Genomic DNA, 23,098 nt, shown 5'->3' with positions numbered 1-23,098 from the left:
AGAACTACAGTCATATTATAGCATCTACACAGAACTGCAGTCATATTACAGCATCTACACAGAACTACAGTCATATTATAGCATCTACACAGAACTACAGTCATATTATAGCATCTAGACAGAACTACAGTCATATTACAGCATCTACACAGAACTACAGTCATATTATAGCATCTACACAGAACTACAGTCATATTATAGCCTCTACACAGAACTACAGTCATATTACAGCATCTACACAGAACTACAGTCATATTACAGCATCTACACAGAACTACAGTCATATTATAGCATCTACACAGAACTACAGTCATATTATAGCATCTAGACAGAACTACAGTCATATTACAGCATCTACACAGAACTACAGTCATATTATAGCATCTACACAGAACTACAGTCATATTATAGCATCTACACAGAACTACAGTCATATTACAGCATCTAGACAGAACTACAGTCATATTATAGCATCTACACAGAACTACAGTCATATTATAGCATCTAGACAGAACTACAGTCATATTACAGCATCTAGACAGAACTACAGTCATATTACAGCATCTAGACAGAACTACAGTCATATTATAGCATCTACACAGAACTACAGTCATATTACAGCATCTAGACAGACCTACAGTCATATTATAGCATCTAGACAGAACTACAGTCATATTATAGCGTCTAGACAGAACTACAGTCATATTATAGCATCTACACAGAACTACAGTCATATTATAGCATCTAGACAGAACTACAGTCATATTACATCATCTACACAGAACTACAGTCATATTACAGCATCTACACAGAACTACAGTCATATTATAGCATCTAGACAGAACTACAGTCATATTATAGCATCTACACAGAACTACAGTCATATTACAGCATCTAGACAGAACTACAGTCATATTATAGCATGTCTGGTAGGCTCACGTGGTACCATAACTACAGTCTCATTAAGTATGGTACATGTTAGGAATCATCCTCAGGGATAACTCCAGTATTAGGAATCATCCTCAGGGATAACTCCAGTATCATTAAGTTATCATTAAACATCACAGTATAGTTGAAAGATATGTGTTGCGTAGAAACCCGAAGTGGGAGGCCAGCAGAGATAGATTGGATGGGCTGAGGGAAGCGGAGGGTTGGGATGGGTAGAAACAGGAAGTGGGAGGCCAGCAGACATAGATGGGATGGGTTGAAACAGGAAGTGGGTGGCCAGCAGAGATAGATGGGATGGGCTGAGGGAAGCGGAGGGTTGGGGATGGGTTGAAACAGGAAGTGGGAGGCCAGCAGAGATAGATGGGATGGGTTGAAACAGGAAGTGGGAGGCCAGCAGAGATAGATGGGATGGGCTGAGGGAAGCTGAGGGTTGGGATGGGTTGAAACAGGAAGTGGGAGGCCAGCAGAGATAGATGGGATGGGTTGAAACAGGAAGTGGGAGGCCAGCAGAGATAGATGGGATGGGCTGAGGGAAGCGGAGGGTTGGGATGGGTTGAAACAGGAAGTGGGAGGCCAGCAGAGATAGATGGGATGGGCTGAGGGAAGCTGAGGGTTGAAACAGGAAGTGGGAGGCCAGCAGAGATAGATGGGATGGGTTGAAACAGGAAGTGGGAGGCCAGCAGAGATAGATGGGATGGGTTGAAACAGGAAGTGGGAGGCCAGCAGAGATAGATGGGATGGGCTGAGGGAAGCGGAGGGTTGGGATGGGTTGGAACAGGAAGTGAGAGGCCAGCAGAGGTAGATGGGATGGGTTGAAACAGGAAGTGGGTGGCCAGCAGAGATAGATGGGATGGGCTGAGGGAAGCGGAGGGTTGGGATGGGTAGAAACAGGAAGTGGGAGGCCAGCAGAGATAGATGGGATGGGTTGAAACAGGAAGTGGGAGGCCAGCAGAGATAGATGGGATGGGCTGAGGGAAGCGGAGGGTTGGGATGGGTAGAAACAGGAAGTGGGAGGCCAGCAGAGATAGATGGGATGGGTTGAAACAGGAAGTGGGAGGCCAGCAGAGATAGATGGGATGGGTTGAAACAGGAAGTGGGAGGCCAGCAGAGATAGATGGGATGGGTTGAAACAGGAAGTGGGAGGCCAGCAGAGATAGATGGGATGGGCTGAGGGAAGCTGAGGGTTGGGATGGGTTGAAACAGGAAGTGGGAGGCCAGCAGAGATAGATGGGATGGGTTGAAACAGGAAGTGGGAGGCCAGCAGAGATAGATGGGATGGGCTGAGGGAAGCTGAGGGTTGGGATGGGTTGAAACAGGAAGTGGGAGGCCAGCAGAGATAGATGGGATGGGTTGAAACAGGAAGTGGGAGGCCAGAATGGGAGTGGGAGATAGAATGATGGTCAAAAGATAAAAGTAAAAAAATATATATATGTAAAGTCTAAATAAAATCATAATAAAAAGTACATTTGAATGACACTAAGTGGCAGTGTTTTTACAACTAATGCCGGTTTGCCTGAGGCTGATGCCTTGCAGGTGTTTGTACACATGCATACACACACACACACACACACTCTCATTCAAATAAACACATACAAGAACACACACATACATGTAATAGTGGCAGACATGCACACAAACATATACAGTTGGCATTGATGTCCTTTGTTTGAAATTCATAATTATTTAGATTTTGTTTGTTGCATTGTTGTTTGCCGTTTTCTTGTCTTTTCCTTTTGTCTCTTTAGTTCATTGGGAGCAGGGTGGGGACTGGTATCAGGGTGGGGACTGGTATCAGGGTGGGGACTGGTATCAGGGGGGTGGGGACTGGTATCAGGGTGGGGACTGGTATCAGGGGGGTGGGGACTGGTATCAGGGTGGGGACTGGTATCAGGGTGGGGACTGGTATCAGGGTGGGGACTGGTATCAGGGTGGGGACTGGTATCAGGGGGGGGGGACTGGTATCAGGGTGGGGACTGGTATCAGGGTGGGGACTGGTATCAGGGTGGTGGGGGGACTGGTATCAGGGTGGTGGGGGACTGGTATCAGGGTGGTGGGGAAACTGGTTATCAGGGTGGTGGGGTACTGGTATAAGGGTGGGGGACTGGTAATCAGGGTGGGGACTGGTATCAAGGGTGGATGGACTGGTATCAGGGTGTGGGGACTGGTCTCATGGGTTGGGGGACTGGTATCAGGGTGGTGGGGACTGGTATAGGGTGGGACTGTAATCAGGGTGGGGACTGGTATCAGGGGGTGGGGACTGGTAATCAGGGTGCGGGGCACTGGTATCAGGGGGGGTGGGGACTTGGTATCTAGGGTGGGTGGGGACTGGTATCAGGGTGGGGACTGGTAATCAAGGGGGTGGGGACTGTAACAAGGGGGGTGGGGACTGGTATCAGGGTGGGGAGCTGGTATCAGGGTGGGGACTGGTATCAGGGGTGGGACCTGGTATCAGGGTGGTGGGGACTGGTATCAGGGTGGGGGACTGGTATCAGGGTGGGGACTGGTATCAGGGTGGTGGGGACTGGTATCAGGGTGGGGACTGGTATCAGGGTGTGGGGACTGGTATCAGGGTGGTGGGGACTGGTATCAGGGTGGTGGGGACGGTATCAGGGTGGGGACTGGTATCAGGGTGGGGACTGGTATCAGGGTGGGGACTGGTATCAGGGGTGGGGACTGGTATCAGGGTGGTGGGGACTGGTATCAGGGTGGTGGGGACTGGTATCAGGGTGGTGGGGACGGGTATCAGGGTGGTGGGGACTGGTATCAGGGTGGGGACTGGTATCAGGGTGGGGACTGGTATCAGGGTGGGGGCTGGTATCAGGGTGGGGACTGGTATCAGGGTGGGGACTGGTATCAGGGGTGGGGACTGGTATCAGGGTGGGGACTGGTATCAGGGTGGGGACTGGTATCAGGGTGGTGGGGACTGGTATCAGGGTGGGGACTGGTATCAGGGTGGGGGGGCTGGTATCAGGGTGGGGACTGGTATCAGGGTGGGGACTGGTATCAGGGTGGGGACTGGTATCAGGGTGGGGGGGGGGGGCTGGTATCAGGGTGGGGGCTGGTATAAGGGTGGGGGCTGGTATCAGGGTGGGGGCTGGTATCAGGGTGGGGACTGGTATCAGGGTGGGGGCTGGTATCAGGGTGGGGACTGGTATCAGGGTGGGGACTGGTATCAGGGGGGGGGACTGGTATCAGGTGGTGGGGACTGGTATCAGGGTGGTGGGGACTGGTATCAGGGTGGGGGGGGGGCTGGTATCAGGGTGGGGGGGGCTGGTATCAGGGTGGGGGGGGGCTGGTATCAAGGTGGGGACTGGTATCAGGGTGGGGGCTGGTATCAGGGTGGTGGGGACTGGTATCAGGGTGGTGGGGACTGGTATCAGGGTGGTGGGGACTGGTATCAGGGTGGTGACTGGTATCAGGGTGGGGACTGGTATCAGGGTGGGGACTGGTATCAGGGTGGGGACTGGTATCAGGGTTGGGGGCTGGTATCAGGGTGGGGGCTGGTATCAGGGTGGGGACTGGTATCAGGGTGGGGACTGGTATCAGGGTGGGGACTGGTATCAGGGTGGTGGGGACTGGTATCAGGGTGGTGGGGACTGGTATCAGGGTGGTGACTGGTATCAGGGTGGTGACTGGTATCAGGGTGGGGACTGGTATCAGGGTGGGGACTGGTATCAGGGTGGGGACTGGTATCAGGGTAGGGACTGGTATCAGGGGGTGGGGACTGGTATCAGGGGGGTGGGGACTGGTATCAGGGTGTGGACTGGTATCAGGGGGTGGGGACTGGTATCAGGGGGGTGGGGACTGGTATCAGGGTGGGGACTGGTATCAGGGTGGGGACTGGTATCAGGGTGGGGACTGGTATCAGGGTGGGGACTGGTATCAGGGTGGGGACTGGTATCAGGGTGGGGCGACTGGTATCAGGGGTGGGGGACTGGTATCAGGGGGTGGGGGACTGGTATCAGGGTGGGGGCTGGTATCAGGGTGGGGGACTGGTATCAGGGTGGGGGACTGGTATCAGGGTGGGGGGCTTGGTATCAGGGTGGGGGCTGGTATCAGGGTGGGGGCTGGTATCAGGGGGGTGGGGACTGGTATCAGGGTGGGGGCTGGTATCAGGGTGGGGGCTGGTATCAGGGTGGGGACTGGTATCAGGGTGGGGACTGGTATCAGGGTGGGGGCTGGTATCAGGGTGGGGACTATCAGGGTGGGGACTGGTATCAGGGTGGGGGCTGGTATCAGGGTGGGGGCTGGTATCAGGGTGGGGACTGGGTATCAGGGTGGGGACTGGTATCAGGGTGGGGACTGGTATCAGGGGGGGGCTGGTATCAGGGTGGGGACTGGTATCAGGGTGGGGACTATCAGGGTGGGACTGTATCAGGGTGGGGGCTGGTATCAGGGTGGGGGCTGGTAGCAGGGTGGGGGCTGGTATCAGGGTGGGGACTGGTATCAGGGTGGGGACTGGTATCAGGGTGGGGGGGGGGCTGGTATCAGGGTGGGGGGGGGGCTGGTATCAGGGTGGGGGGGGCTGGTATAAAGGTGGGGGCTGGTATCAGGGTGGGGACTGGTATCAGGGTGGGGACTGGTATCAGGGTGGGGGCTGGTATCAGGGTGGGGGGCTGGTATCAGGGTGGGGGCTGGTATCAGGGTGGGGACTGGTATCAGGGTGGGGACTGGTATCAGGGTGGTGGGGACTGGTATCAGGGTGGGGGCTGGTATCAGGGTGGGGGCTGGTATCAGGGTGGGGACTGGTATCAGGGTGGGGGCTGGTATCAGGGTGGGGGCTGGTATCAGGGGGGGGCTGGGTATCAGGGTGGGGACTGGTATCAGGGTGGGGACTGGTATCAGGGTGGGGACTGGTATCAGGGTGGGGACTGGTATCAGGGTGGGGGCTGGTATCAGGGTGGGGACTATCAGGGTGGGGACTGGTATCAGGGTGGGGGCTGGTATCAGGGTGGGGACTGGTATCAGGGTGGGGACTGGTATCAGGGTGGGGGGGGCTGGTATCAGGGTGGGGGCTGGTATAAAGGTGGGGGCTGGTATAAAGGTGGGGACTGGTATCAGGGTGGGGACTGGTATCAGGGTGGGGCTGGTATCAGGGGTGGGGACTGGTATCAGGGTGGGGACTGGTATCAGGGTGGGGACTGGTATCAGGGTGGGGACTGGTATAGAGGGTGGGGACTGGTATCAGGGTGGTGGGGCTGGTATCAGGGTGGTGGGGGCTGGTATCAGGGTGGTGGGGGCTGGTATCAGGGTGGGGGGGGCTGGTATCAGGGTGGGGACTGGTATCAGGGTGGGGACTGGTATCAGGGTGGGGACTGGTATCAGGGTGGGTGGGGACTGGTATCAGGGTGGTGGGGACTGGTATCAGGGTGGTGGGGACTGGTATCAGGGTGGTGGGGACTGGTATCAGGGTGGGGACTGGTATCAGGGTGGTGGGGACTGGTATCAGGGTGGGGACTGGTATCAGGGTGGGGACTGGTATCAGGGTGGTGGGGCTTGGTATCAGGGTGGTGGGGACTGGTATCAGGGTGGTATCAGGGGGGTGGGACTGGTATCAGGGTGGTGGGGACCTGGTATCAGGGTGGGGACTGGTATCAGGGTGGGGGGGCTGGTATCAGGGTGGGGGGCTGGTATCAGGGTGGTGGGGACTGGTATCAGGGTGGTGGGGACTGGTATCAGGGTGGTGGGGACTGGTATCAGGGTGGGGACTGGTATCAGGGTGGGGACTGGTATCAGGGTGGGGGGGGCTGGTATCAGGGTGGTGGGGGCTGGTATCAGGGTGGGGGCTGGTATAAAGGTGGGGGCTGGTATCAGGGTGGGGACTGGTATCAGGGTGGGGACTGGTATCAGGGTGGGGGGCTGGTATCAGGGTGGGGACTGGTATCAGGGTGGGGACTGGTATCAGGGTGGGGACTGGTATCAGGGTGGTGGGGACTGGTATCAGGGTGGTGGGGGACTGGTATCAGGGGGGTGGGGACTGGTATCAGGGGGGTGGGGACTGGTATCAGGGTGGGGACTGGTATCAGAGTGGGGACTGGTATCAGGGTGGGGACTGGTATCAGGGTGGGGACTGGTATCAGGGTGGGACTGGTATCAGGGTGAGGACTGGTATCAGGGTGGGGACTGGTATCAGGGTGGGGACTGGTATCAGGGGGGTGGGGACTGGTATCAGGGGGGTGGGGACTGGTATCAGGGTGGGGGCTGGTATCAGGGTGGGGACTGGTATCAGGGTGGGGCTGGTATCAGGGTGGGGGCTGGTATCAGGGTGGGGGCTGGTATCAGGGTGGGGGCTGGTATCAGGGTGGGGACTGGTATCAGGGTGGGGGCTGGTATCAGGGTGGGGACTGGTATCAGGGTGGGGACTGGTATCAGGGTGGGGACTGGTATCAGGGTGGGGACTGGTATCAGGGTGGTGGGGACTGGTATCAGGGTGGTGGGGACTGGTATCAGGGTGGTGGGGACTGGTATCAGGGTGGTGGGACTGGTATCAGGGTGGGGACTGGTATCAGGGTGGTGGGGCTGGTATCAGGGTGGGGACTGGTATCAGGGTGGTGGGGGCTGGTATCAGGGTGGGGGGCTGGTATCAGGGTGGGGGGGGGCTGGTATCAGGGTGGGGGCTGGTATCAGGGTGGGGGCTGGTATCAGGGTGGGGACTGGTATCAGGGTGGGGACTGGTATCAGGGTGGTGGGGACTGGTATCAGGGTGGTGGGGACTGGTATCAGGGTGGTGGGGACTGGTATCAGGGTGGTGGGGACTAGTATCAGGGTGGGGACTGGTATCAGGGTGGTGGGGACTGGTATCAGGGTGGGGACTGGTATCAGGGTGGGGACTGGTATCAGGGTGGGGACTGGGTATCAGGGTGGGGGCTGGTATCAGGGTGGGGACTGGTATCAGGGTGGGGACTGGTATCAGGGTGGGGACTGGTATCAGGGTGGGGACTGGTATCAGGGTGGGGGCTGGTATCAGGGTGGTGGGGACTGGTATCAGGGTGGGTGGGGACTGGTATCAGGGTGGTGGGGACTGGTATCAGGGTGGTGGGGACTGGTATCAGGGGTGGGGACTGGTATCAGGGTGGGGACTGGTATCAGGGTGGGGACTGGTATCAGGGTAGGGACTGGTATCAGGGGGGTGGGGACTGGTATCAGGGGGGGTGGGGACTGGTATCAGGGTGGGGACTGGTATCAGGGTGGTGACTGGTATCAGGGTGGGGACTGGTATCAGGGTGGGGACTGGTATCAGGGTGGGGACTGGTATCAGGGTGGGGGGCTGGTATCAGGGTGGGGGCTGGTATCAGGGTGGGGACTGGTATCAGGGTGGGGACTGGTATCAGGGTGGGGACTGGTATCAGGGTGGGGACTGTATCAGGGGGTGGGGACTGGTATCAGGGTGGGGGCGTGGTATCAGGGTGGGGACTGGTATCAGGGTGGGGGCTGGTATCAGGGGTGGGGACTGGTATCAGGGGGGTGGGGACTGGTATCAGGGGGGTGGGGACTGGTATCAGGGGGGTGGGGACTGGTAATCAGGGTGGGGGCTGGTATCAGGGTGGGGGCTGGTATCAGGGTGGGGACTGGTATCAGGGTGGGGACTGGTATCAGGGTGGGGGCTGGTATCAGGGTGGGGGCTGGTATCAGGGTGGGGACTGGTATCAGGGTGGGGACTGGTATCAGGGTGGGGACTGGTATCAGGGTGGGGGCTGGTATCAGGGTGGGGACTGGTATCAGGGTGGGGGCTGGTATCAGGGTGGGGACTGGTATCAGGGTGGGGACTATCAGGGTGGGGACTGGTATCAGGGTGGGGGCTGGTATCAGGGTGGGGACTGGTATCAGGGTGGGGACTGGTATCAGGGTGGGGACTGGTATCAGGGTGGGGGCTGGTATCAAGGGTGGGGGCTGGTATAAAGGTGGGGACTGGTATCAGGGTGGGGACTGGTATCAGGGTGGGGGCTGGTATCAGGGTGGGGACTGGTATCAGGGTGGGGACTGGTATCAGGGTGGGGACTGGTATCAGGGTGGTGGGGACTGGTATCAGGGTGGTGGGGGCTGGTATCAGGGTGGGTGGGGGCTGGTATCAGGGTGGTGGGGGCTGGTATCAGGGTGGGGGGGCTGGTATCAGGGTGGGGGGGGCTGGTATCAGGGTGGGGGGGGGGCTGGTATCAGGGTGGGGACTGGTATCAGGGTGGGGACTGGTATCAGGGTGGGGACTGGTATCAGGGTGGTGGGGACTGGTATCAGGGTGGTGGGGGACTGGTATCAGGGTGGTGGGGACTGGTATCAGGGTGGTGGGGACTGGTATCAGGGTGGTGGGGACTGGTATCAGGGTGGTGGGGACTGGTATCAGGGTGGGGACTGGTATCAGGGTGGGGACTGGTATCAGGGTGGGGACTGGTATCAGGGTGGGGACTGGTATCAGGGTGGGGGGCTGGTATCAGGGTGGGGGCTGGTATCAGGGTGGTGGGGACTGGTATCAGGGTGGTGGGGACTGGTATCAGGGTGGTGGGGACTGGTATCAGGGTGGTGGGGACTGGTATCAGGGTGGGGACTGGTATCAGGGTGGGGACTGGTATCAGGGTAGGGACTGGTATCAGGGGGGTGGGGACTGGTATCAGGGGGGTGGGGACTGGTATCAGGGGGGTGGGGACTGGTATCAGGGGGGTGGGGACTGGTATCAGGGTGGGGACTGGTATCAGGGGGGTGGGGACTGGTATCAGGGTGGGGGCTGGTATCAGGGTGGGGACTGGTATCAGGGTGGGGACTGTATCAGGGTGGGGACTGGTATCAGGGTGGGGGCTGGTATCAAGGGTGGGGACTGGTATCAGGGTGGGGACTATCAGGGGGGGGGACTGGTATCAGGGTGGGGGGCTGGTATCAGGGTGGGGACTGGTATCAGGGTGGGGACTGGTATCAGGGTGGTGGGGGCTGGTATCAGGGTGGGGACTGGTATCAGGGTGGGGACTGGTATCAGGGTGGGGACTGGTATCAGGGTGGTGGGGACTGGTATCAGGGTGGTGGGGACTGTATCAGGGTGGTGGGGGACTGGTATCAGGGTGGTGGGGACTGGTATCAGGGTGGGGACTGTGTATCAGGTGGGGACTGGTATCAGGGTGGGGACTGGTATCAGGGTGAGGGTGGGGACTGGTATCAGGGTGGGGACTGGTATCAGGGTGGGGACTGGTATCAGGGAGGGGGCTGGTATCAGGGTGGGGGCTGGTATCAGGGTGGGGACTGGTATCAGGGTGGGGACTGGTATCAGTGGGGGACTGGTATCAGGGGGGGACTGGTATCAGGGTGGGGGCTGGTATAAGGGTGGGGGACTGATATCAGGGTGGGGACTGGTATCAGGGTGGGGGGCTGGTATCAGGGTGGGGGCTGGTATTAGGGGTGGGGACTGGTATCAGGGTGGGGACTGGTATCAGGGTGGGGGACTGGTATCAGGGTGGGGACTGGTATCAGGGTGGGGACTGGTATCAGGGTGGGGACTGGTATCAGGGTGGGGGACTGGTATCAGGGTGGGGACTGGGTATCAGGGGGGGATGGTATCAGGGTGGGGACTGGTATCAGGGTGGGGACTGGTATCAGGGTGGGGACTGGTATAAGGGTGGGGGCTGGTATCAGGGTGGGGACTGGTATCAGGGTGGGGACTGGTATCAGGGTGGGGACTGGTATCAGGGTGGGGACTGGTATCAGGGGGGGGACTGGTATCAGGGTGGGGGCTGGTATAAGGGTGGGGACTGATATCAGGGTGGGGACTGGTATCAGGGTGGGGACTGGTATCAGGGTGGTGGGGACTGGTATCAGGGTGGGGACTGGTATCAGGGTGGGGACTGGTATCAGGGTGGTGGGGACTGGTATCAGGGTGGTGGGGACTGGTATCAGGGTGGTGGGGACTGGTATCAGGGTGGTGGGGACTGGTATCAGGGTGGGGACTGGTATCAGGGTGGGGGCTGGTATCAGGGTGGGGGGCTGGTATCAGGGTGGGGACTGGGTATCAGGGTGGGGACTGGTATCAGGGGGGGGGACTGGTATCAGGGGGGGGGACTGGTATCAGGGTGGGGGCTGGTATAAGGGTGGGGACTGATATCAGGGTGGGGACTGGTATCAGGGTGGGGACTGGTATCAGGGTGGGGACTGGTATCAGGGTGAGGGTGGTGGACTGGTATCAGGGTGGGGACTGGTATCAGGGTGGGGACTGGTATCAGGGTGGTGGGGACTGGTATCAGGGTGGTGGGGACTGGTATCAGGGTGGGGACTGGTATCAGGGTGGGGACTGGTATCAGGGTGGGGACTGGTATCAGGGTGGGGACTGGTATCAGGGTGGTGGGGGCTGGTATCAGGGTGGTGGGGGCTGGTATCAGGGTGGTGGGGGCTGGTATCAGGGTGGGGGGGGGGGCTGGTATCAGGGTGGGGACTGGTATCAGGGTGGGGACTGGTATCAGGGTGGGGACTGGTATCAGGGTGGGGGCTGGTATCAGGGTGGGGGCTGGTATCAGGGTGGGGACTGGTATCAGGGTGGGGACTGGTATCAGGGTGGGGACTGGTATCAGGGTGGTGGGGACTGGTTTCAGGGTGGTGGGGACTGGTTTCAGGGTGGTGGGGGCTGGTATCAGGGTGGGGACTGGTATCAGGGGGGGGACTGGTATCAGGGTGGGGGACTGGTATCAGGGTGGGGACTGGTATCAGGGTGGGGGCTGGTATCAGGGTGGTGGAGACTGGTATCAGGGTGGTGGGGACTGGTATCAGGGTGGTGGGGACTGGTATCAGGGTGGTGGGGACTGGTATCAGGGTGGTGGGGACTGGTATCAGGGTGGTGGGGACTGGTATCAGGGTGGGACTGGTATCAGGGTGGGGGACTGGTATCAGGGTGGTGGGGACTGGTATCAGGGTGGGGACTGGTATCAGGGTGGGGACTGGTATCAGGGTGGGGACTGGTATCAGGGTGGGGACTGGTATCAGGGTGGGGGCTGGTATCAGGGTGGGGGCTGGTATCAGGGTGGGGGCTGGTATCAGGGTGGGGACTGGTATCAGGGTGGGGACTGGTATCAGGGTGGGGACTGGTATCAGGGTGGTGGGGGCTGGTATCAGGGTGGTGGGGGCTGGTATCAGGGTGAGGGTGGGGACTGGTATCAGGGTGGGGACTGGTATCAGGGTGGGGACTGGTATCAGGGTGGGGACTGGTATCAGGGTGGGGGCTGGTATCAGGGTGGGGACTGGTATCAGGGTGGGGGCTGGTATCAGGGTGGGGACTGGTATCAGGGTGGGGACTGGTATCAGGGTGGGGACTGGTATCAGGGTGGTGGGGGCTGGTATCAGGGTGAGGGTGGGGACTGGTATCAGGGTGGGGACTGGTATCAGGGTGGGGACTGGTATCAGGGTGGGGACTGGTATCAGGGTGGGGACTGGTATCAGGGTGGGGACTGGTATCAGGGTGGTGGGGACTGGTATCAGGGTGGTGGGGACTGGTATCAGGGTGGTGGGGACTGGTATCAGGGTGGGGACTGGTATCAGGGTGGGGGGGGCTGGTATCAGGGGGGGGCTGGTATCAGGGTGGGGACTGGTATCAGGTGTGGGGACTGGTATCAGGGTGGTGGGGACTGGTATCAGGGTGGTGGGGACTGGTATCAGGGTGGTGGGGACTGGTATCAGGGTGGTGGGGACTGGTATCAGGGTGGGGACTGGTATCAGGGTGGGGACTGGTATCAGGGTGGGGGGGGCTGGTATCAGGGTGGGGGGGGGGCTGGTATCAGGGTGGGGGCTGGTATCAGGGTGGGGGCTGGTATCAGGGTGGTGGGGGCTGGTATCAGGGTGGGGGCTGGTATCAGGGTGGGGGCTGGTATCAGGGTGGTGGGGACTGGTATCAGGGTGGTGGGGACTGGTATCAGGGTGGTGGGGACTGGTATCAGGGTGGTGGGGACTGGTATCAGGGTGGTGGGGACTGGTATCAGGGTGGGGACTGGTATCAGGGTGGGACTGGTATCAGGGTGGGGACTGGTATCAGGGTGGGGACTGGTATCAGGGTGGTGGGGGCTGGACTGGGTGGGGGGGACTGGTATCAGGGTGGGGACTGGTATCAGGGTGGGGACTGGTATCAGGGTGGGGACTGGTATCAGGGTGGGGACTGGTATCAGGGTGGGGGCTGGTATCAGGGTGGTGGGGGCTGGTATCAGGGTGGGGGCTGGTATCAGGGTGGGGACTGGTATCAGGGTGGGGACTGGTATCAGGGTGGGGGCTGGTATCAGGGTGGTGGGGGCTGGTATCAGGGTGGTGGGGGCTGGTATCAGGGTGGGGGGCTGGTATCAGGGTGGGGGCTGGTATCAGGGTGGTGGGGACTGGTATCAGGGTGGGGGCTGGTATCAGGGGTGGGGACTGGTATCAGGGTGGGGGCTGGTATCAGGGTGGGGACTGGTATCAGGGTGGGGACTGGTATCAGGGTGGGGACTGGTATCAGGGTGGGGACTGGTATCAGGGTGGGGGCTGGTATCAGGGTGGGGGGGTATCAGGGTGGGGGGGGCTGGTATCAGGGTGGGGGGGGGGGCTGGTATCAGGGGTGGGGGGGGCTGGTATCAGGGTGGTGGGGGCTGAGGGCTGGTATCAGGGTGGTGGGGGCTGGTATCAGGGTGGTGGGGGCTGGTATCAGGTTGGTGGGGGCTGGTATCAGGGTGGTGGGGGCTGGTATCAGGGTGAGGACTGGTATCAGGGTGGGGACTGGTATCAGGGTGGGGACTGGTATCAGGGTGGGGGCTGGTATAAGGGTGAGGGTGGGGGCTGGTATCAGGGTGGTGGGGGCTGGTATCAGGGTGGGGACTGGTATCAGGGTGGTGGGGGCTGAGGGCTGGTATCAGGGTGGTGGGGGCTGGTATCAGGGTGGTGGGGGCTGGTATCAGGGTGGTGGGGGCTGGTATCAGGGTGGGGGCTGGTATCAGGGTGGGGGCTGGTATCAGGCTGAGGGTGGGGGCTGGTATCAGGGTGGTGGGGGCTGGTATCAGGGTGGTGGTCCTGAGTGTGGGGACTGGTATCAGGGTGGTGGGGGCTGGTATCAGGGTGGTGGGCTGGTATCAGGGTGGTGGGGGCTGGTATCAGGGTGGTGGGGGCTGGTATCAGGGTGGTGGGGGCTGGTATCAGGGTGTTGGGGGCTGTGGGTGGGTGGGGGCTGGTATCAGGGTGGTGGGGGCTGGTATCAGGGTGGTGGGGGCTGGTATCAGGGTGGTGGGGGCTGGTATCAGGGTGGTGGGGCTGAGGGTGGGGGCAGGTATCAGGGTGGTGGCGGCTGGTATCAGGGTGGTGGGGGCTGGGGGTGGGGGCTGGTATCAGGGTAGTGGGGGCTGGTATCAGGGTGGGGGCTGGGGGTGGGGGCTGGTATCAGGGTGGTGGGGGCTGGTATCAGGGTGGGGGCTGGGGGTGGGGGCTGGTATCAGGGTGGGGGCTGGTATCAGGGTGGTGGGGCTGGTATCAGGGTGGTGGGGGCTGGTATCAGGGTGGTGGGGGCTGGTATCAGGGTGGTGGGGGCTGAGGGTGGTGGGGGCTGGGTGGTGGGGGCTGGTATCAGGGTGGTGGGGGCTGGTATCAGGGTGGTGGGGTGGTATCAGGGTGGTGGGGGCTGGTATCAGGGTGGTGGGGGCTGGTATCAGGGTGGTGGGGGCTGAGGGTGAGGGGGGGCTGGTATCAGGGTGGTGGGGGCTGGTATCAGGGTGGTGGGGGCTGTTATCAGGGTGGTGGGGGCTGGTATCAGGGTGGTGGGGGCTGAGGGTGGTGGGGGCTGGTATCAGGGTGGTGGGGGCTGGTATCAGGGTGGTGGGGGCTGGTATCAGGGTGGTGGGGCTGGTATCAGGGTGGTGGAGCTGATATCAGGGTGGTGGGGGCTGGTATCAGGGTGGTGGGGGCTGGTATCAGGGTGGTGGGGCTGATATCAGGGTGGTGGGGGCTGAGGGTGGGGGCTGGTATCAGGGTGGTGGGGGCTGAGGGTGGGGGCTGGTATCAGGGTGGTGGGGGCTGAGGGTGGGGGCTGGTATCAGGGTGGTGGGGGCTGAGGGTGGGGGCTGGTATCAGGGTGGTGGGGGCTGAGGGTGGGGGCTGGTATCAGGGTGGTGGGGGCTGGTATCAGGGTGGTGGGGGCTGCAAGGATAAGTTGAGTTACATAAAGAAACAAACTGATTCAACAAAACTCACTGATTCAACAAAACACACTGATTCAACAAAACACACTGATTCAACAAAACTCACTGATTCAACAAAACTCACTGATTCAACAAAACACACTGATTCAACAAAACACACTGATTCAACAAAACTCACTGATTCAACAAAACACACTGATGCAACAAAACTCACTGATTCAACAAAACTCACTGATTCAACAAAACTCACTGATTCAACAAAACTCACTGATTCAACAAAACACACTGATGCAACAAAACTCACTGATTCAACAAAACTCACTGATTCAACAAAACTCACTGATTCAACAAAACTCACTGATTCAACAAAACACACTGATTCAACAAAACTCACTGATTCAACAAAACTTACTGATTCAACAAAACTTACTGAATCCTCGAGGAAGGAATTTGTCCGACGAGAGTTTAAAGTAACCTAGGGTTACACGATGCACAGGCCTGTGTTACTGACTTCAAATGTCAAACAATCAGGGGAGTGGAGCTAAGGACTACAGACTACCAGTAGTAGGGGTTATTAGGGGAGTGGAGCTAAGGACTACAGACTACCAGTAGTAGGGGTTATTAGGGGAGTGTAGCTAAGGACTACAGACTACCAGTAGTAGGGGTTATTAGGGGAGTGGAGCTAAGGACTACAGACCACCAGTAGTAGGGGTTATTAGGGGAGTGGAGCCAAGATCTACAGACCACCAGTAGTAGGGGTTATTAGGGGAGTGGCGCTAAGGACTACAGACTACCAGTAGTAGGGGTTATTAAAGGAGTGGAGCTAAGGACTACAGACTACCAGTAGTAGGGGTTATTAGGGGAGTGGAGCTAAGGACTACAGACTACCAGTAGTAGGGGTTATTAAGGGAGTGGAGCTAAGGACTACAGACTACCAGTAGTAGGGATTATTAAGGGAGTGGAGCTAAGGACTACAGACTACCAGTAGTAGGGATTATTAGGGGAGTGGAGCTAAGGACTACAGACTACCAGTAGTAGGGGTTATTAGGGGAGTGGAGCTAAGGACTACAGACTACCAGTAGTAGGGGTTATTAGGGGAGTGGAGCTAAGGACTACAGACTACCAGTAGTAGGGGTTATTAGGGGAGTGGAGCTAAGGACTACAGACCACCAGTAGTAGGGGTTATTAGGGGAGTGGAGCCAAGGACTACAGACCACCAGTAGTAGGGGTTATTAGGGGAGTGGCGCTAAGGACTACAGACTACCAGTAGTAGGGGTTATTAGGGGAGTGGAGCTAAGGACTACAGACTAGCAGTAGTAGGGGTTGTTAGGGGAGTGGAGCTAAGGACTACAGACTACCAGTAGTAGGGGTTATTAGGGGAGTGGAGCTAAGGACTACAGACTACCAGTAGTAGGGGTTATTAGGGGAGTGGAGCTAAGGACTACAGACTACCAGTAGTAGGGGTTATTAGGGGAGTGGAGCTAAGGACTACAGACTACCAGTAGTAGGGGTTATTAGGGGAGTGGAGCCAAGGACTACAGACTACCAGTAGTGAAGTGTTCTACAACTGCAGGGGAAGTGTTCTAGTGTTCTACAACAGCAGGTTGAAGTGTTCTAGTGTTCTACAACAGCAGGTTGAAGTGTTCTAGTGTTCTACAACAGCAGGGGAAGTGTTCTAGTGTTCTACAACAGCAGGGGAAGTGTTCTAGTGTTCTACAACAGCAGGGGAAGTGTTCTAGTGTTCTACAACAGCAGGAGGATCCAGGGTGACTTTCTCTCAGAACAGAAGGTCCAGCGAGCGAAAGAGAGAAAACACTTCAAGGTTAACAGTCTCTTCTGCAGAACCAAATAAAACTCTCTGCTCCCTGACAGGTTGGAGTGTGTTCTGTTCTACAGCCTCAGGGTACAGTACAGTACATTATTACAACTACACATTATCACGTCTATACATTATCATGCCTATACGTTATCACCTCTATACATTATCATGTATATACATGATCACCTCTATACATTATCATGTCTATACACTATCACATAATGCATTATCCCCTATATACATTATTGTGGCTATACATGATCACACATATACATTATCATGTCTATAAGTTATTGTGTATACATTATCACATATGTACATTATCGTATATATGCATTATCATGTTTATATATGATCCCCTTTATACGTTATCGTGTGCGTACGTTATTGTGGCTATACATTATCACCTCTATACATTATCATGTCTTTGCGTTGTCGTGTCAATACATTATTGTCTCTATACATTATCGTGTATATATATTATCGTGTATATACATTATCGCCTCTATACAATATCACATCTATGCATTATGTATATACGTTATCATCTCCATACATTATCACAGCTATACATTATCACGAATATACATTTTTGTGTCTATACATTATCGCCTATATGCATTATCATGTCTGTATGTTATCGTGCCTATACATTATCATGTCTGTATTTCACACTCAAAAGCCCCAACCTTGAGTTCAATTTCCCCGGTTGTTCTGATAACATAGAATCTGTCATTTGGTTTTGCAGAAGATTGTGAAGCCTTGGCAACACACACATGCACGCTCACCGGGACACGCACACACACACACACACACACACACACACACACACACACACACACACACACACACACAGACACACACACATCAAACACACACACACCAAACAGGGCGATGTTTGAGTCTACCTTTCTTTTTATGTTTGGCTGACGTGTGGAGGAAGTATATTCCATCTGTTCCTGTGAGTGAGGTGATGGAGAGATGAGAGGAGGGACAATGAGAGGAAGTGATGGAGAGATGGAGGGATAGATAATGAGTGAGGTGATGGAGAGATGAGAGGTGATGGAGAGATGGAGAGATAATGAGAGGAGGGATAATGAGAGGAGGGATAATGAGAGGAGGGATAATGAAGTGATGGAGAGATGAGAGGAGGGATAATGAGAGGAGGGATAATGAGTGAGGTGATGGAGAGATGAGAGGAGGGATAATGAGAGGAGGGATAATGAGAGGAGGGATAATGAGAGGAGGGATAATGAGAGGAGGGATAATGAAGTGATGGAGAGATGAGAGGAGGGATAATGAGAGGAGGGATAATGAGAGGAGAGGAGAGATAATGAGAGGAGGGATAGATAATGAGAGGAGGGATAATGAGAGGAGAGATAATGAGAGGGGGGCTAATGAGAGGGGGGATAATGAGGAGGGATAATGAGAGGAGGGATAATGAGAGGTGATGGAGAGATGAGAGGAGGGATAATGAGAGGAGGGATAGATAATGTGTGAGGTGATGGAGAGATGAAAGGAGGGATAATGAGAGGAGGGATAATGAGAGGAGGGATAGATAATGAGAGGAGGGATAATGAGAGGAGGGATAATGAGAGGAGGGATAGATAATGTGTGAGGTGATGGAGAGATGAGAGGAGGGATAATGAGAGGAGGGATAATGAGAGGTGATGGAGAGATGAGAGGAGGGATAATGAGAGGAGGGATAATGAGAGGCGGGATAATGAGAGGAGGGATAATGAGAGGAGGGATAATGAGAGGTGATGGAGAGATGAGAGGAGGGATAATGAGAGGAGGGATAATGAGAGGAGGGATAATGAGAGGTGATGGAGAGATGAGAGGAGGGATAATGAGAGGAGGGATAATGAGAGGAGGGATAATGAGAGGTGATGGAGAGATGAGAGGAGGGATAATGAGAGGAGGGATAATGAGAGGAGGGATAATGAGAGGAGGGATAATGAGAGGAAGGATAATGATCTGACTCAATATCGAGCTCTAATGACTCATCAAGACTAATTATCTATTGGATATGAAGCCAACTCCAGATCCCCTTTGATACGGTATCCTTCTATGGCAGCGAGGACATAGGAACAGCCTTCTATGGCAGCGAGGACATAGGGAACATCCTTCTATGGCAGCGAGAACATAGGGAACATCCTTCAATGGCAGCGAGGACATAGGAACAGCCTTCTATGGCAGTGAGGACATAGGGAACAGCCTTCTATGGCAGTGAGGACATAGGAACAGCCTTCTATGGCATTGTGAGGACATAGGAACAGCCTTCTATGGCATTGAGGACATAGGAACAGCCTTCTATGGTATTGAGGACATAGGATCAGCCTTCTATGGCATTGAGGACATAGGAACAGCCTTCTATGGCATTGAGGACATAGGAACAGCCTTCTATGGCATTGAGGACATAGGGAACAGCCTTCTATGGCATTGAGGACATAGGAACAGCCTTCTATGGCATTGAGGACATAGGAACATAATGAGAGGAGGGATAATGAGAGGAGGGATAATGAGAGGAGGGATAATGAAGTGATGGAGAGATGAGAGGAGGGATAATGAGAGGAGGGATAATGAGAGGTGATGGAGAGATGAGAGGAGGGATAATGAGAGGAGGGATAATGAGAGGAGGGATAATGAGAGGAGGGATAATGAGAGGAGGGATAATGAGAGGAGGGATAATGAGAGGAGAGGAGAGATAATGAGAGGAGGGATAGATAATGAGAGGAGGGATAGATAATGAGAGGAGGGATAATGAGAGGAGAGATAATGAGAGGAGGGATAATGAGAGGAGGGATAATGAGAGGAGAGATAATGAGAGGGGGGATAATGAGAGGGGGGATAGATAATGTGTGAGGTGATGGAGAGATGAAAGGAGGGATAATGAGAGGAGGGATAGATAATGAGAGGAGGGATAATGAGAGGAGGGATAATGAGAGGAGGGATAGATAATGTGTGAGGTGATGGAGAGATGAGAGGAGGGATAATGAGAGGAGGGATAATGAGAGATGATGGAGAGATGAGAGGAGGGATAATGAGAGGAGGGATAATGAGAGGCGGGATAATGAGAGGAGGGATAATGAGAGGTGATGGAGAGATGAGAGGAGGGATAATGAGAGGAGGGATAATGAGAGGAGGGATAATGAGAGGAGGGATAATGAGAGGAGGGATAATGAGAGGAAGGATAATGATCTGACTCAATATCGAGCTCTAATGACTCATCAAGACTAATTATCTGTTGGATATGAAGCCAACTCCAGATCCCCTTTGATACGGTATCCTTCTATGGCAGCGAGGACATAGGGAACATCCTTCTATGGCAGCGAGAACATAGGGAACATCCTTCAATGGCAGCGAGGACATAGGAACAGCCTTCTATGGCAGTGAGGACATAGGGAACAGCCTTCTATGGCAGTGAGGACATAGGAACAGCCTTCTATGGCAGTGAGGACATAGGAACAGCCTTCTATGGTATTGAGGACATAGGAACAGCCTTCTATGGTATTGAGGACATAGGATCAGCCTTCTATGGCATTGAGGACATAGGAACAGCCTTCTATGGCATTGCGAGGACATAGGAACAGCCTTCTATGGCATTGAGGACATAGGGAACAGCCTTCTATGGCATTGTGAGGACATAGGAACAGCCTTCTATGGCAGCGAGGACATAGGGAACAGCCTTCTATGGCAGTGAGGACATAGGGAACAGCCTTCTATGGCAGTGAGGACATAGGAACAGCCTTCTATGGCATTGTGAGGACATAGGAACAGCCTTCTATGGCAGTGAGGACATAGGGAACAGCCTTCTATGGCAGTGAGGACATAGGGAACAGCCTTCTATGGTATTGAGGACATAGGGACAGCCTTGACTTGGGCAGATAAAAGAGCAGCAAGGCCAGAAGGCAAGATGGTGGTTACAGACAGATCGCCTGACAGGTTACAGACAGATCGCCTGACAGGTTACAGGCAGATCACCTGACAGCATCAGAGACAGATCACCTGACAGGTTACAGACAGACCACCTGGCAGGTTACAGACAGATCACCTGGCAGGTTACAGGCAGATCATCTGACAGGTTGCAGACAGATCACCTGACAGCATCAGAGACAGATCACCTGACAGCATCAGAGACAGATCACCTGACAGGTTCCAGGCAGATCACCTGACAGGTTCCAGACAGATCACCTGACAGGTTCCAGACAGATCACCTGACAGGTTCCAGACAGATCACCTGACAGGTTCCAGGCAGATCACCTGACAGGTTCCAGGCAGATCACCTGACAGGTTCCAGGCAGATCACCTGACAGGTTCCAGGCAGATCACCTGACAGGTTCCAGACAGATCACCTGACAGGTTCCAGGCAGATCACCTGACAGGTTCCAGGCAGATCACCTGACAGTTCCAGACAGATCACCTGACAAGTTCCAGACAGATCACCTGACAGGTTCCAGGCAGATCACCTGACAGGTTCCAGGCAGATCACCTGACAGGTTCCAGGCAGATCACCTGACAGGTTCCAGGCAGATCACCTGACAGGTTCCAGGCAGATCACCTGACAGGTTCCAGGCAGATCACCTGACAGGTTCCAGGCAGATCACCTGACAGGTTACAGGCAGATCACCTGACAGGTTGCAGGCAGATCACCTGACAGCATCAGAGACAGATCACCTGACAGGTTACAGACAGATCACCTGGCAGGTTACAGACAGATCACCTGACAGCATCACAGACAGATCACCTGACAGCATCACAGACAGATCACCTGGCAGGTTACAGACAGATCACCTGGCAGGTTCCAGACAGATCACCTGACAGGTTCCAGGCAGATCACCTGACAGGTTCCAGGCAGATCACCTGACAGGTTACAGACAGATCACCTGACAGGTTACAGACAGTTCACCTGGCAGATTCCAGACAGATCACCTGACAGGTTACAGACAGATCACCTGACAGGTGCCACCACAGCATAAGAGACAGATCACCTGGCAGGTTCCAGACAGATCACCAGACAGGTTCCAGACAGATCACCTGACAGGTTCCAGACAGATCACCTGACAGGTTCCAGACAGATCACCTGACAGGTTCCACCACAGCATCAGAGACAGATCACCTGACAGCAGATGAAGGGTATCTCCATGCCGTCCACTAGAAATCCTACATATTGAACGTGCTGCAGAGAACATTGGTGAGCTGCTCACAGCGACATATGGAAGGAAACCATCAGGTTCAGGTTGGTGAAGAGCTGTAGCTGACGTGGCTTTCAGGTCTCCACCTCGTATGATGCTGCTGCTTCTTATTCCAGGCCTCCACCTCGTATGATGCTGCTGCTTCTTATTCCAGGCCTCCACCTCGTATGATGCTGCTGCTTCTTATTCCAGGCCTCCACCTCGTACGATGCTGCTTCTTATTCCAGGCCTCCACCTCGTACGATGCTGCTGCTTCTTATTCCAGGCCTCCACCTCGTATGATGCTGCTGCTTCTTATTCCAGGCCTCCACCTCGTACGATGCTGCTTCTTATTCCAGGCCTCCACCTCGTACGATGCTGCTTCTTATTCCAGGCCTCCACCTCGTACGATGCTGCTTCTTATTCCAGGTCTCTACCTCGTACGATGCTGCTGCTTCTTATTCCAGGCCTCCACCTCGTACGATGCTGCTGCTTCTTATTCCAGGCCTCCACCTCGTACGATGCTGCTGCTTCTTATTCCAGGCCTCCACCTCGTACGATGCTGCTGCTTCTTATTCCAGGCCTCCACCTCGTATGATGCTGCTGCTTCTTATTCCAGGCCTCCACCTCGTACGATGCTGCTGCTTCTTATTCCAGGCCTCCACCTCGTACGATGCTGCTTCTTATTTCAGGCCTCCACCTCGTACGATGCTGCTTCTTATTCCAGGCCTCCACCTCGTACGATGCTGCTTCTTATTTCAGGTCTCCACCTCGTACGATGCTGCTTCTTATTTCAGGTCTCCACCTCGTATGATTCTGGCTTCTATTGGACCCTGGCTTTAGACAAAGGGCCCTACAAGAACGCTCACTACATGCTTTGGAGGGAAAGAGAGAGAGAGAGAGGGGGATGGATGGAGAGAGAGGGAGAGAGGGAGGGGGATGGATGGAGAGAGAGGGAGGGAGGGGGATGGATGGAGAGGGATGGATGGAGAGAGAGAGAGAGAGAGAGAGAGAGAGAGAGAGAGAGAGGGGGGAGGGAGAGAGATGGG

At 55.6% G+C, this 23,098-nt stretch overlaps 1 protein-coding gene across 3 annotated transcripts in view; it reads right to left on the bottom strand.

The window, feature by feature from the left end:
• LOC115189855 (epidermal growth factor receptor kinase substrate 8) overlaps positions 1-23,098 on the bottom strand; it is an 82,092-nt gene that overhangs the window by 55,123 nt on the left and 3,871 nt on the right. For all 3 annotated transcript variants that reach the window (XM_029748383.1, XM_029748384.1, XM_029748385.1), the window contains exons 3-4: positions 17,784-17,834; positions 15,487-15,531 (exon numbers count right to left, since the gene is read on the bottom strand). In XM_029748383.1, the coding sequence (XP_029604243.1) occupies positions 15,487-15,531; positions 17,784-17,834 (96 nt within the window). The remainder of the gene's footprint in view (positions 1-15,486; positions 15,532-17,783; positions 17,835-23,098) is intronic.

Source organism: Salmo trutta, unplaced genomic scaffold (genome assembly GCF_901001165.1).
Source record: "Salmo trutta unplaced genomic scaffold, fSalTru1.1, whole genome shotgun sequence".
Classification (NCBI taxonomy): Eukaryota; Metazoa; Chordata; class Actinopteri; order Salmoniformes; family Salmonidae; genus Salmo; species Salmo trutta.
The sequence above is the reverse complement of the archived record's forward strand: the minus strand, read 5'-3'. Positions and strand labels throughout refer to the sequence as shown.